This window comes from Chlamydotis macqueenii, chromosome 20 (genome assembly GCF_036417535.1).
Source record: "Chlamydotis macqueenii isolate bChlMac1 chromosome 20, bChlMac1.mat, whole genome shotgun sequence".
Lineage (NCBI taxonomy): Eukaryota > Metazoa > Chordata > Aves > Otidiformes > Otididae > Chlamydotis > Chlamydotis macqueenii.
Window position 1 is genome coordinate 4,828,975 of NC_141575.1, and position 14,128 is coordinate 4,843,102.

The 14,128-nt window shown below is 57.4% G+C and overlaps 1 protein-coding gene across 4 annotated transcripts in view; it reads left to right on the plus strand.

The window, feature by feature from the left end:
- RALGDS (ral guanine nucleotide dissociation stimulator) overlaps positions 1-13,319 on the plus strand; it is a 60,716-nt gene extending 47,397 nt beyond the window's left edge. For 3 of the 4 annotated variants that reach the window (XM_086764068.1, XM_086764066.1, XM_086764065.1), the window contains exons 2-18: positions 4,558-4,668; positions 5,210-5,403; positions 5,803-5,877; positions 6,056-6,249; positions 6,657-6,778; positions 6,918-7,133; positions 7,263-7,366; positions 7,725-7,809; positions 8,490-8,567; positions 8,655-8,741; positions 9,130-9,162; positions 9,404-9,525; positions 9,698-9,793; positions 9,959-10,160; positions 10,370-10,729; positions 10,875-10,989; positions 11,198-13,319. In XM_086764068.1, coding sequence (XP_086620194.1) covers positions 4,558-4,668; positions 5,210-5,403; positions 5,803-5,877; positions 6,056-6,249; positions 6,657-6,778; positions 6,918-7,133; positions 7,263-7,366; positions 7,725-7,809; positions 8,490-8,567; positions 8,655-8,741; positions 9,130-9,162; positions 9,404-9,525; positions 9,698-9,793; positions 9,959-10,160; positions 10,370-10,729; positions 10,875-10,989; positions 11,198-11,373 — 2,370 coding nt within the window. In that variant the 3' untranslated portion in view covers positions 11,374-13,319. The remainder of the gene's footprint in view (positions 1-4,557; positions 4,669-5,209; positions 5,404-5,802; positions 5,878-6,055; positions 6,250-6,656; positions 6,779-6,917; positions 7,134-7,262; positions 7,367-7,724; positions 7,810-8,489; positions 8,568-8,654; positions 8,742-9,129; positions 9,163-9,403; positions 9,526-9,697; positions 9,794-9,958; positions 10,161-10,369; positions 10,730-10,874; positions 10,990-11,197) is intronic. The other variant, XM_086764067.1, reaches the window with a different exon arrangement.
- The last annotated feature ends 809 nt before the right edge of the window (positions 13,320-14,128 follow it).

Here is a 14,128-nt window from a genome sequence, read left to right on the forward strand (position 1 = left end):
TTAAACCTCTCTGTGAAGACGTGGGGTTTGACACCGTGCCGTGTACTAGAACATTCAACAGAGAGCAGAGGAGTTTATTGCACGGAGCAGGAATTCCTCCCCAGTGTAGTCACCGAAGCTTTGAACTCCAGGAGCTCTGTTGCTCATGCAGCCCGGGGCTATCCGCAGTTGGAAGAGGCGGTCTCTAAAACTAAGCAAGCCATCTGGTGCAGACCTCCAGTTTCATATTTCAGGGGATGAACTCCTGCGGAGTTCACTTACGGCTGCTTTTGTGAAAGCCTCCGACTCGGCAGAATTGGGCGTCTGATACCCCTGAGTCACACATGTGGTTTTTCCTTGTGCCTCTGCATCGGGAGGCCCTTTTCCTGCTGCACGGAGAGGAGCGGGACTGCACACTGAGCCGGAGGAATCATGGTCAAATGTTCATTTTCTCTCTCTTCCCTTTTTTAGTGCCCATCTTGAAATGCATTGGATCCCGCTTTCTGGAGTGCTGAGTCCCTTCCATATGAGTTTGGTGGAAGGTGTAAATGCCGTAACCATCAACATGCTTGAAGTTAGTGCTTTCACAGAAAAGCTTTGCTGAATCGCGTTGCAGCCGTTTAAAGTGCTGTCTGGGCCCGTTGGATGTGTCTCTTCTACCAACGCGATGCAGCAAGCGGAGGGGCTGTTCTCCCGTCTCTGCGCTGCGGTGCAGTGCTCAGTTGTTCGGGTTGAACCGCTGATGAAGGAGGGTTTGCATGTGAGGGCCGGGCCGTGGTTGTGCCAGCTGAGGCCCAATTCGTGTTCCCTTCTGCTGTGAGGGGCAGAGAACTCCAGCAGACGTGTAGGGCAGGCAACGGGGAGCAGCAGCTGTGGCAGTAATATTTATCAGCACTGTCTGTCAGAGCCCTTTTGAGACCATTTTGAAGATGTTTGTCTTAGGTTGGCTTGCTGGAAGTCCTGGAGGGAACTGGTGTGAGTGCCAGACTTAGGATTGTGGGGTTCTTGGTGCCCACATGTCCGTAAGCCACAGTTCAAGGTTTTGCATCTCTCCCAGCCCTGCTCCCACCCCGTCCCTCCTCATCTGCAAAGCGAGAAACGTGCGTTGGGTGCAGGTGTTGGAGTGGGACTTCGCTGGCTCTGTCCTGCTGTGGCTTTTTTGCTTCGTCGTTTTTTAACCAGCATGTACGGAATGCACAATCAGCATCTTGGAGAAGCAGCGGTAGGAAAGAGGAAGCTCATGCAGAATATAAATAGCCAAATTTTAAAATGTGCCAGTGTAGCCGCTCGCCCGGCTCTTGGCATGAGCCTGGCTGAAGACCGCTGGGAAGCTGCGTACTCCGTGTGTGGTTTGCAAAGGGGGAACTTTGGGGGATATCGCACAAGTCAGCAAGATAAAAAAATGAATGAATGTGACAGCCTTGAATATGGGAAGGAAATGGAATTTGCTTCTACGCACATCAGAATTGGGTGTATCCTCTGCACGTGACACGAAACACAGAGCGAAAACCCCTGCACGACTGTGGCAATATTTTCCACTGTAGTCGCACAGCGGCTGCCAATGATTCATGGATTGACCCTGGGACATTTTGTCCTCCCATATGATTTGATTTCTTTATTAATTTAATTGCATCTCAACAAGCGTCTGGTTTTTCTTGATATTTGTGTCTGGGGCTTTCTTGATATTTGTGTCTTTTCTGAGTTAAACTGTACAGGGGTCTGGACCCAGAGCTTTTCTCCAGCCCGAAGTCAGCATAACTGGAAGACAGGCAGCGCAGGGCTGATCTGCGTGTTGGGTGATAAAGACTGGGAGGGAGCCCGGGAGAGCCGAGTGAAGCACCATTGGTAGTGATCCCCCTTCTCTATCACTGCCCCTTGGGCAGTGGGCTTCTGTGCATAGGGGGCATCTGCTGCTGGAGGACAGCACATAGCACCAGGATCTGATGGTCTCTGTGGACAAACTGGGAAGAATTCCCGCAGCTTTTCTTTCTTTTTGTTGGAATCAGCATCCAGGTGGAAGAAGGATGACTTGGCTGACTTGGGATCGAGTTAGGTACCATCGCGGTAGGTGGCTGATCCAGAGTGGCTGTGAGGCGTTAGCAGTGCTGGCAGCTCTCTCCTGAGGTCACACCAGTCCCCTCGAATCCCAGCTAAGGCGTCTCTGCTTGTGGGGTCGGGGGTGACTCACCTGGCGTAGGAGCACCTCGTCCCTATGAGCTTTTGGTGGAGAGAGGGAGAGGTGATGGGGAAGAAGCCCAGCTCTCAGCTATTGGTGCCTTTCGCTGCGTACCAAGATCACCTTCCCCCCGCTGACGCGTTTAAATGGCTTCGTCTTCCCTGCACTGGGACCAACATCATGGACGGCCGCTCTGGCAGGGCTCCCAGCGCGGATGTGACATGGGGCTGCAGAGGAATGGGGAGGCAAGGTGGGCTCAGAGGCTTTTCTTGCCCCTCTTGGTTGTTCAGGCTGTGTGGTGGCAACCGTTGGGGCTCAGAACTGCCAGTCCACCTGGGCCAGGGAAGCTGGGGAGAAGCTGAGCTCAGGTCTGCACTACCCCCAGCAGCAGCATCATCAGCCCAGGAGATTTATTGAAGAGGAGGGAGATATATTTTCACATCACGCTGTCTAGGAAGGTGCAGGGCACACTGTTCCTGGTGGGTGAGTGCCTTTTCCATTCTTGAAATTCAGACCTGTTGATACTTGAACATAAATTTATGCTATAATTTATCCCAGAGCACAGAACATGAGAGGGACTGATGCAGGTTTCTGGAAGGATGTCCCTCTGTCTGCTGCCTTGTGTGGGTGCTGTCAGGGTTGGTCTGGAAGCCAGTGAATCACAGGAAAGATTTCTGATGCTTACAGCACAGCTGAAGTTAGGAGCCTCGCAAACCCTTGAGCTTCAGCAAACCGAACCTCTCCATAGTCTGACAAGAAGTGAGAAGAGCAGGTTCAGCAGCAAGCGAGGAAGAAGTCAAGTAACCCTGCCCAGGGGGATTCTCTGTCCTCGTTCATTACAGCCATGAACAAGAGGCTTTTTAAAGTTTTCCCCTTACCCTTTGAGCTGGCTGTGGTTCCTTGCCTGGATCCCTTCCTAAAAGCAAGCGCTTGGCTTGAGCAGGATGTGGTAACAGGCAGTGACCACCGCTGGGATGTTGATGATACGGGACGGTGGTTAAAGAGCACGTTACGTGCACGTTCGATACGTCAGCCCAGGGTCATGTTCGGCGCTTTCTGCTCGGTGTCTCTTTGTGTGCAGCGCTGTCTGAAGCCGGGGCCCTGGGTGCAGCTGTTCCCACGTTCATGGAGAGCGGTTTGGGAGGAGGATTTTTTGCAGGGAACAGCGTCTCTCCTGGGGCTCCATCCTGGGTCACCTCACGGCAACTTCTTCCCCAGCAAGCCCTCTGTTCTTGCCATTGCTCAGGGCTTTTTGTGCTCATGAGAGGCCGATTGCAGGGAAAGCCATGGGCTGGCGTTGGTTCCTAGCTGGCAGTGTGATACGCAGGGAGGACTTGTCCCCGAGCCCTGCGCCCCAGTGCGCGGTCACCTCCCCCCGCTAACCAGCTTATTGCTCTCGGGCATTTTCCCCATCTGCTGAGCAGTGGGTTTTGCCGCGTGTTACACCATGTCCCGCCATTTGGCATGGGGGATGGAGGGCGGGGGAGATCCCCACAGTGTTTAAAAGGATCTGGATAAATCCTCTTAAGAGAGGCACTGACTCAGCAGAGCGTGGTGAGGGAGGAGGAGGAGGAGGGATCGAATTATCTGTGTAGGGCTGGAGCTGCCGCCAAGCCTTGTGCTGGCACATGGGGCTGGGGGAGCTGGAGCAGGCACCTGCCTGGGGACCTGCCCTGAGAAGCATCCCCTCTTTCCTCACCAAATTTTAAATGGACTCCATCTCCCCAGAGCAGAAACCTGAGCCGCATAGCTGGGTCAGGCTGTCGCCCCAAAGTGCTTGTCCCCAGGGGCGGAGGGACCTGGTCCAGCTGTGTCCGAGCCCACCCTGGCACCACTCCCTGGGGTTCCCCCCACCTTTGAGCTCCCCCCTTGAGTTTCTGCCTTATGTGTGTGCCCAGCGCTGCCAAAGCTCGCCGGCGTCTTGGTTTTGCGGTTGTTATTTATTACCGAAGGTGCGTGAGGTGCTCGGTTGCCGCAGGGGCAGATTACCCAGATTATGGTCAGGACAGGTGGCAATGTCACCTCACGGGAAAGGCGGAGGCTTGGGGAGGGGAAGCAGCCGGGGCTGGGTATGGGGGTGCGCTGCCACCCGCCCCGCTCGCTGCCTGGCACTGGCCCAGCCTGGGTGTGCAGAAGGGCTGAGCTGCAGGGGCAGGGGACACGGAGCGGACCGAGAGCAGCTTCCCCAAAGTCTGCCTGTGTGTGGGCTCACGTGGGCCCTGGGTTAAGCTGGCAAGAAAGGCTGGTGTTGCCTGGTTTGCATTTCTGAGCAGGCGAGGGACACTCGCTGCCTGCCAGCTGTTGCCCTTGGCTGGCTGAGATGCCTCGTACGAGCCCGGAAGAGCACCTCTGCCACGCTTCGCCCTCCTTATCGCAAGGTGTATCTTGTCCTCCCGTTGCAGAGCTCCACACAGGAGATCGGAGAAGAGCTGGAGGATGGCGTGATCTACAGCATATCGCTCCGGAAAGTGCAGCTCCATCACACGGCCAACAAAGGGCAGCGATGGCTGGGGGTAAGCTGGGGACTCCACCAGCCTCCTGCCGCAGTGTTTCAGACGTTTTCCTGCCAGAGACGTGGTGACCTGATGCTGGGGCTGGGTACAGTTGACACCAGCCCGTGTCCTGCCCTCTTCTTGCTCCCCCATACAATCCTGTCCAGGAGGCTCCTTCCAAGCCTTATCTGGGAATCACATATTTATTTGGGAGTGGGGCCATGGGAGCACTTGCTGGCTTCTGCCTCCCAGCAAGGGGCATGGGGGAAATGATCTGAAGCCTCATTTTGCAAAGTAGGGCAACCCTGATTTCCGTCTAGATTTCAGCAACCTTGGGGTCTTTTGTGGGATTTCCCAAATGCTGAAGTCTCAGCTGGATTGCTGGTATTTGGTGTCCGAGGAGACCCAGCTTCCCTTTCCCCAGGCCCATCACAAGGGCACTGTAGGGGGTCTGTGGTCTCAGCCCAGACCCAAAAGCAGCTTGCAAAGCTGGTGGGACCACACTGCGCTTGAAGGTGTCTGTCTCCATACAGCCCACTGACTTCTGCTCTTGTCCCGGCAGTTTGAGAATGAGTCGGCCTTAAACCTCTATGAGACGTGTAAGGTGCGGACGATAAAAGCTGGGACCTTGGAGAAGCTGGTGGAATACCTGGTCTCAGCCTTCAAGGGCAATGACTCCACCTATGTCACCATCTTCCTGTGCACTTACCGGGCCTTCGCCACCACCAAGCAAGTGCTGGACCTGCTGCTTAACAGGTGAGGCTGCCCTGAGCCCCGGAACGCAGCTGGGGGTGGCCGATATCTGAGCCCCCTTGGCCAGGGGAGCCCCAGCATCTTCTGCTGCCATGTCTTGGGGGGCTGATGGGCTTCTCCCAGCCCCATCAGCATGAAGGTTTTGGGGCAGGGCAGAGAGGACACAGCTTCCCAGTGAGCTGGAGCCCGTCCATCTCGTACCCTGCTGCGAGGTGGCCAGTGCTGGCTGCTTCCCTCTTCCTGTGACACAGGGGCCGTGGCAGCCTAGGGAGAGCAGGACGGTGCATAAGAGGTTCATCCCAACCCCCTGGCAGGGCTGGGGGTGATGGAGAGGGAAAAGTGGCAGCGCAGAGATACAGCTGAGTCCAGGAAGCTCACTGCCTGTTCACTGTGCCTCACCAGGTACGGCAAACTCCACGTGCAGGCGAATGGGGACCATGCCAGGCACGCTGTGGATGAGAGGATGGAGCTGAAGAAGTAAGTGACGGAGCTGTGGGTGAACAAGATGGGTGGCTCTGGTGATAGCTCTTTGGTTCTCATACAAAGGCATGTGTTGTCCCAGGGGTGCTCCTGGGGCTCGTGGAGGTGCACACGCGTTTCTCCTGGCACCTAATTCTCACGCAGGCTTGCCTGTGTTTCTCCCACCTCTCTGCAGCACCATCTCCTCCATCCTGGGTGCCTGGCTGGATCAGTACTCAGAGGACTTCCGCAAGCCCCCAGACTTTGCCTGCCTCAAGCAGCTCATCTCCTACGTGCGCCACAACATCCCCGGCTCGGACCTGGAGCGCCGAGCCCGCATTCTCCTGGCCCAGTTCCAGCAGCAAGAGCAGAGCGAGTCCGAGGCAGAAGGTGGGGTCCTTTCCCTGCTTGCAGAGGGTCTTTGGGGGCTACAGGTGGAGAGTGCTACCGGTTGGCGTTGAGGGTCTCCAAAACCTTGGGTCTTGCCCATGTGGCTGGACCCCAGTAAACGCTGCTGGTGTTTACATGGAGGCACACTGGGAAGCTAATCCAGCTGCTCCAGCAGTGGGATTGCTAAATGGATTAGCTAATCTGCCTTTAATCCTCTGCAGACACTTGCAGCCAGGTTTAAAATGACTGTCCTTTTATCTGAGCCTCGTTCGTCAAGGTGTGAAGCCAGATTGGAGTTCAGAGCCCGGGAGGTGGGATGTGGGTGTCCGCAGGGGGCTGGCGTGGGCCCTGGCTCGCGGCAGCACTGCAGTGCTTAGCTTTGCGCCCTCTCTCTCTCTCTCTCGCAGCTGTGGACCACAGCGGCTGCACCTTCCAGCTGGTGGAGGAGAACGGGGTCGGGGATGGGAAGCCAGATTTCCTCTCCTTCTCCCCAGAGATGGTGGCAGAGCAGTTCACGCTGATGGACGCTGTGAGTATTCATTCAACAGCCAGGTCAACAGTGCTCTGCCCGCCTGCTACCTGCTGCTCTACCTCCATCTCTCCCATCCATCTTTTCCTCTCGGCCTACTCCCTTCCCAGAGAACCATCTCCATCCCTTTATCTTCCAGGAGCTGTTTAAGAAAGTGGTGCCTTACCACTGCCTGGGCTGCATCTGGTCCCAGCGAGACAAGAAGGGCAAAGAGCACCTGGCCCCCACCATCCGTGCCACAGTCTCGCAGTTCAACAGAGTGGCCAACTGCGTCATCGCCACGTGTCTTGGAGACCGGTCCCTGAAGCCGCAGCAGAGGGCTAAAGTGGTGGAGCGATGGATCGAAGTGGCTCGGGTAGGACAGCCTGTCACCCTGCTCACCTCCTGCCTCGGCCCAAGGGCTGAGGTTTTGCGGTGTGCGAATCCCAGCAGATTCTGGGCTTTCTTTAACGCTGAGTCCTGTCGTCTCCTTGTCTGCCCCCAGGAGTGCCGCATCCTGAAGAACTTCTCCTCCCTCCGAGCCATTCTCTCGGCTCTGCAGTGCAACGCTGTTCACCGGCTGAAGAAGACCTGGGACGAGGTCCTACGGTAAGCGGTGTCCTCTGGGCTCCTGTAGCCATGGGGAGGTTTCACGGGGGAGGCTGTGCTGTGGCCGTGGCCCTTGAATGTTTAGATGGGATCATCTCAGCTGCAGCATTGCCTCTTGGAGTGTGCCCAAAACCCAGGGACCAGTGTAAGGTGTCAGGGATCTAAGAAGGGTGAGGAAATAAAAGCATCATCACCTCCTCCTTTCCGTGCAAAACACCCTGGAATGGCCCCCAAACAGCGAGGCCCTGCTAGAGCTGTGAGCATGGCTGGGGTCACTTGGTTGAGCAGAAGAGAGCCCGAGGAAGAGACCCCACCGTGGCAGCGCTGCTGACTTGTACCCACGTTTCCTCCTGAGCAGGGAGAGCTTCCGCACTTTCCATGAGCTCTCAGAGATCTTCTCCGACGAGAACAACCACTCGCTGAGCCGGGAGCTTCTCATCAAGGTATGGGGATGCAGCACCCGTGTTGCCGTGTCTCTCGCAGGGAGTTTGGGCCGATGCTGGCAGATGTTTCCACGTTGTTCCAGCCACCAGGCGAAAGCCCTGGCAGCGCTGCCAGAATGTAGGTAGGGCGTACCGAGTCTGGGGAGCAGGCAGGGGTTTTGGACTAGGCTGGGCTTTCTGCTTCTTTGCCCAAAAGCTGTCATTGCCTGCAGAGTGCAGAGCAGTTCAGCAGGCAGAGATAAGCAGTGGGATGGGATCCAGTGCACCAGGTGACAGCTTCTCCCCAAAGGCAGCTGCATTTTAACAGCCCGGTGCAAAGTCATCTTGATTTCAGGTGGGGCTGTAGGATTTGTGAAAAGCTGCAGCAAAAATGTCCTTCCCCATGGAGCCTCTCTGCAGCTTCCCACCTAGCTCCAGTTTGGGTGCTGAGAGGACACAAAATGCAAAAGGGAATGAAACACCCCGTTGAGGAGCTGTACAGAGCTGGAAATGGGAGCAGCAGCTCCTGTTCGCTAAGCCTCTCCCCTCCCTTGTTAGCCAGGGTGTGAGTCCTCCTCTTTCCCTCGTCCCTCTTTCCCTCTACAAGGAAAGTTGTACCAAGAAAAGCAGGGGTGAAGTTTAGCTCCTCTGTTAGTGCAGTTTCCCAGCCATGCTGATCCCCGTGTTTCCCCACCATCCAGGAGGGCACATCCAAGTTTGCCACCTTGGAGATCAACCCGAAGAGGGCTCAGAAGCGGCAGCAGCAGCAGCGAGAGATGGTGAGTCTGGGACGGCTGCCCCCATCCCCAGCGCCTGCCCAGGCTGTCCCAGCTCTGCTCACCCTGCCGTCCCTTCTGTCCCCGCAGGGCGTGATGCAGGGCACCATTCCCTACCTTGGCACCTTCCTCACGGATCTGGTGATGCTCGACACCGCCATGAAGGATTTCCTGGACGTATGTACCACCATCTCTGTCCTCTGCTTCCTCTCCTTCCTCTGCACAGCCACCCCAGAGCCTGGGCTGATAAATGGAGGGTTGGTCCCCCATGCGTCCTGTGCCTGACACTGCACCCTGTGCATCCTGTATCCACACCGCTGCACCCTGTGCATCCTGTATCCACACTGCACCCTGTGCATCCTGTATCCACACCGCTGCACCCTGTGCATCCTGTATCCACACATCCACACACCCTGCACATCCACCGCTGTCCCACCCCTGCTCTTGCGCAGCCCCTCGCCAGGGACACCCACTCTGCAGTGACCGTGAGCCAGGGAGCAGGGAGGGACAGGAGCAATATTTTTCTGCCTGCTCCACACTGAACATTCGGTTTCTTCTTTTCCAGGGCGGGCTGATCAACTTTGAGAAGAGAAGGAAGGTGAGAGCTTTGCCCTGGCAGCGGCACAGTAGGGTGGAGAGAGGAGGCTGTCTTGGTGCAAGCCCAGGCTGTGCCAGTCACTTTGGGGTTGATCCTTCCCCTTTTTTGCTGTCATGCTCTTCATTTTTGGGGAGGGGGATTCTGGTCTTTCGTATCTGTCTCTGTGCGTGGGGCTGGGCTGCTTGTGGAGAAGGCTGGGGCTGGCGCACAGATCTGGTCTCATGGCCTCCGTTTGCTCCAGGAGTTTGAAGTCATCGCCCAGATCAAGCTGCTTCAGTCGGCCTGCAACAACTACAGCTTCACGCAGGAGGACCAGTTTGTGGACTGGTTCCACAGCCTGGAGCGGCTCAGCGAGGCTGAGAGGTGAGCGTGAGCGGGGTCCGGGGCCGTGCTGCTGCCGGCGCATCGGGAGGTCCCACCGCTCGTCTATTCTGGCTACCGAGCAGCAGCAGCCCCGAGCTCCGCTCCCATCACCCTGCAGCGCGGTGCTCACCGTGGTGGCACAGAGCTCAGACCCTCATCTCTCCCCTCCCAGCTACGGGCTGTCGTGCGAGATCGAGCCGCTGTCGGAGTCAGCCAGCAACACTTTGAAGGCAAAGAAAAACACCGGCATCATCAAGCGATGGAGCGAGTGAGTCTGCTCGTCCCCGGTGGGATGCGGGGTGGAGGCGGGGGCCAGCACAGGGCGACTCCGGCTGAGCGTGGCAGGGGAGCGGGCTGGCGTGGCTGCTGTCCTGCCAGCCAAACGCACCCTCGCGCTGCTCCCTTCTCACCTGCCCCACGTTCCTCCCGGCAGCCGGCAGCCACCGAGCGCCGAGCCCTGCGCCAGCGGCAGCTCCCACTCGAAATCCTTCGACCAGCTCAAGTGCGGGCAGTACCTGTGCAGCGGGGACGCCACCGACTCCGTGAGCGTCACCTCCGCCGGCTCCAGCAGCTCCGATGTGGAAGAGATCAACATCAGCTTCATCCCCGAGTCCCCCGACTGCCAGGAGAAGAAGGTACGGGGCAGCTTGCGTGGTCCAGGCCTCTGGAGGCAGATGCGGCCGTTGTGCGGGGGCTGCTGGGGCTGGGGAGAGTGGGTGGGGGTCCCGGGGGCTGTTCTGAACCGCTGGGGCTAGGGAGGCTGCTGCGCTTTGCTGCTCCGGCAGCGTGGCAGGGCTTTCGTGCCTCCAGCGGCTGTAGTCGTATCGGTCCCCCGTTGTCACAGGTCAGTGAGATCCCTCTGGCCTCCCTGCCCCAGCGCTGGTACGCCCCGTCTGTGGCCGATGGAGAAGCTAAAACCACTGTGTCCTCCGCATCCCCTCTCCTCCCTGCCCTCCAGTTCTGGGAATCCACCTCCCTCTCCTCCCTGGACACGTCGGGCATCGGCTCGGGCTCCAGCAGTGCCTCGTCCTCTTCCGTCTCCTCCACGCCGGTGACGGCCTCCCGCACCCACAAGCGCTCGGTCTCCGGCATCTCCAGCTACTCCTCCCTCTCGCTCCCTCTCTACAACCAGCAAGTCGACGACTGCTGCATCATCCGCGTCAGCCTGGCTGTGGACAACGGGAACATGTACAAGAGCATCCTGGTTAGCACAGGGCACCCGCAGTGGTGCCGGGGAGGGGTGGCTCGGCGCGCTCGGAGGCGGGCATGGCCCATTTTGGGAGGAGACGGTGTTGGGAGGCTTCGGAGTGTTTTGCACTCCCAGGGTTAATAATGCTGTGCGCTCACAGGTGACGAGCCAGGATAAGACCCCGGTTGTTATTCGCAAGGCCATGGCCAAACACAACTTGGACGGGGACCGGCCTGAAGACTATGAGCTTGTTCAGATCATCTCAGAGGAGAGAGGTGTGTGCTGGGGTGCGGGGGGCTTTCCTGGGAGCTGTGTCCCCAGCTGGACACACAGCCCTGCCTGCAGCCTGGGCAGCGCTGGGTTGGAGCTGGGCTGGGAGGTGACAGCAGAGGGGTCCCAGCACCCAGGGACAACTCTCAGCCCTGCTCTGGGCCCCCTTCGGGGAAAGGGTGCCCGACTGACCCCATCCTTGGTCACTTCCAGAGCTGAAGATCCCCGACAACGCCAATGTCTTCTATGCCATGAACTCCGCCGCCAACTACGACTTTGTGCTCAAGAAGCGGGGCTTCTCCAAGGGGGTGAAGATCAAGCATGGCTCCAGCTCCACCCTGCCCAGGATGAAGCAGAAAGGCCTGAAGATCGCCAAGGGCATCTTCTAGCCTCAGCCCCACTGCCACCCATCACCGACGGGGCCTTGGGGGCAGGCTGCTCTGGGCTCGGCTGTAGCCGGTCCCTGTGCTGCCCAGCACGGCGAGAGGAGCGACCCTCGCCCGCAGGGGACGGCCACGCATCTCCCTCCCGCACTGAGAGCCAGGGCGCTCTGGCAACCGGTGTCAGCCTCGCCTCTCTCTGCACAAACTCCCGTTTCAATCAGGTCTTTTTTTTTCTACACAGAAAGGCAGCGAGGGGGAGATATATCTTTATCTCTTTCTTTTTTCTTCTTTTTAACCTTCCACGGTGCGACACTAGTCCAGCCACCGGCCAGCCCAGAGCTGGAGCCCGCCTCTGCCGTAGGTGCCTTGTGTCCGAGCGAGCCGGGGAGCGGCGACTCGCAGAGGGGCCGTTTGCAAGGAGCAGAGCACGAGCCATCACCCTGGGGCTGCGAAGCCTCCCACACGGTGCGGTGCTCTCCTTCCCGGCTTTCCTGGCGTTGTTTTACCTCCACGTCCTTCCTCCCTGGGATAACTGGCATCGCTACCGCCACGCATCTCTGCCTGTCCTTCCCTTGGGAGAAGCTGTAGAAGCCCTGGGCTGAGAGGCAAGCTGGAGAGGATGCAGCCCCGCACCCGAGCCTTGCGGAGGAGGGCTGTGTCCATGCCGTGATGGCGCAGGCACCTCGTGCTCTTGACGACTGGAACCCTGCGCGGTCTCGCTCCTCTCCCCGATCCAGCGCATCCGCCAGCTGGACTTCGACAGCCCGCGTTCAAACCTGCACCAAAGATCAAACGCCAGTGTCTCTTCTACTGGTGGGGGAAGCTTTGCGCACCTCCCCATGCCCCCAGTGCTGCCAGCCTAACGAGGAGGAGGAGAGAGCGAATTTCTGTCCGAACTTGTGTAAATAGAGACCTTGGGTCTGCCGGGCGGGCGAGAGCTGGAGAGCTCAGGGTGCCCCCGGTGCCCTGGCTGCCACCGCCCGACCCGCAGAAAGTGCCACTCACCTTGGGCTTTAACAGGACTTTTTCAAACACTGACCATGGGAGAAGCAGCAATGAGACTTTTTTTTTGTATAAAACAAAAAAGTTTACTGATTTTTTTTTTTTTTTTTTTTTTGCAATATTTATTGGTTGTAAATAGAAGAGACGAACTTGTACATTTTACTAATCCAGCCTCCCCGTGCCCTGCAGCCCAGTCCCTCTCCTCTCCCCACCCTGGTATTTAAGGCTGCTGGGAGGGATGGTGGAAGCAGCAGCGTCGCTCTGCCGTGCTCGCGGGGTGCAGACCCTGCCAGCCACCCCCTCCCTTCTTTCTTTACCACTCATTGCTCAAGCAGGGGCAGAGATGCTTGTTTTAATCGCTGTAGGAAACACTAACTGAAGGGGGAACTTTATTTTTGCTCCTGGCTCCATCTTTTTTAAGCGCTTCCTTCCAGCACATCTTTTCTGTTTCCCCGTCTGTCCGTGCTGCTGGCGGGTGCAGCGCCGTCTCCCCCAGCCCCAGGAGAGGGGCCTGGGGATGCAGCAGTGCTGCATGGCCACGCTCGGGGGGCTGGTGGCAGGAGCTGGGCTGCAGGCCCCTGGCACCAGGTGAGGAAAAGGCTGTTTGGGTGCGAGCGTGGCTGGCACTGAGCTCTCCCAGCCCTGTGTCCCCTCGGGTGGCATCGCCCATCGCTGCACATGATGGGAGCCTCTGGCTCCCTGACGCAGCGGCAGCCTCTTGCCTCCCCCCCTGCCCCTGGGCACCGGCGCCCCAGGGTCTTCCCTCTGCTCTGTGCCTGCCAGCTCCTGCCCACGCTGGCTCCCACCAGCGTCTCCCAGCAGCCCAGCGTCACCTGAGGGACTGGCTGTACCATATATATTTTGTACCACTTCAATGAAGGAGCACACTGCCTGGTGTGACTTGTACACAGCAATGTAATTAGTCTTTGCAATAAAATACTGATACTCGATGTCTCTGCCCCAAGGCGGGGGTTGTCCTGTCCTCCTTCCCCAAAAGGCTGGCATGTTCCTGGAGGAAAAGGAGTGGACCTGACTGTGGAGGTGGGACTTGTGCCTGTTATTCGTACCTTACGTTACCTCTGCTGAGCTGAGCTTTGTTTTGTGTTTGAACTGAGATAAAGGCTTTTTGTTTGAGGGATCAGTACCTGATTTTCAAGTGAACCCTATTCATTTGAACCAGTGACTGTGTCCTGGTTCTGGCTAGAATAAATCTTCACCTGAGCTGGGAGAGGAACTGAAGCTGGTGACACCTGTGGCTGGGGATACAGCTGGGATACTTTACCCAAATTGGCCAAAGGGCTACTCCACACTAGGTGACCTCAGGCTCAGTATGTCAGTGAGGAGGGTGCTGAGGGGAGGTTCCTGCTACTGTGGAGGAAGCCAGGCATCAGGATCCACTGTGAGCTATTGTACTGTAAGTTATGTGCTTAAGTATTTTCTGTTACTGGAGTTTGTTTATTTTCCATCTGTTTTCTTTTCTTCTGTTGTTCTCTTAATTTTTTTTTTTTATCTCAACCCATGAGTTTTGCTTTCTATTCTTTACCAATTCTCTTCCCTGTCCCACTGGAGGATGGGGGGAGTGAGAGACTGTGTAGCTTGGTCCTGAGCAGGGCTAAACTATGGTAGACTGGCACATTTTCTGGTCGATGTGACATCCAATTTACTGGTTTTACTCTTTTTGATGTAAGCAATGGCTTTAGGAGCAAAGGCAATGGTTGGTCCTTACCGTGTGGAGACAGTGTTCTGCCTTGGTTTGAGG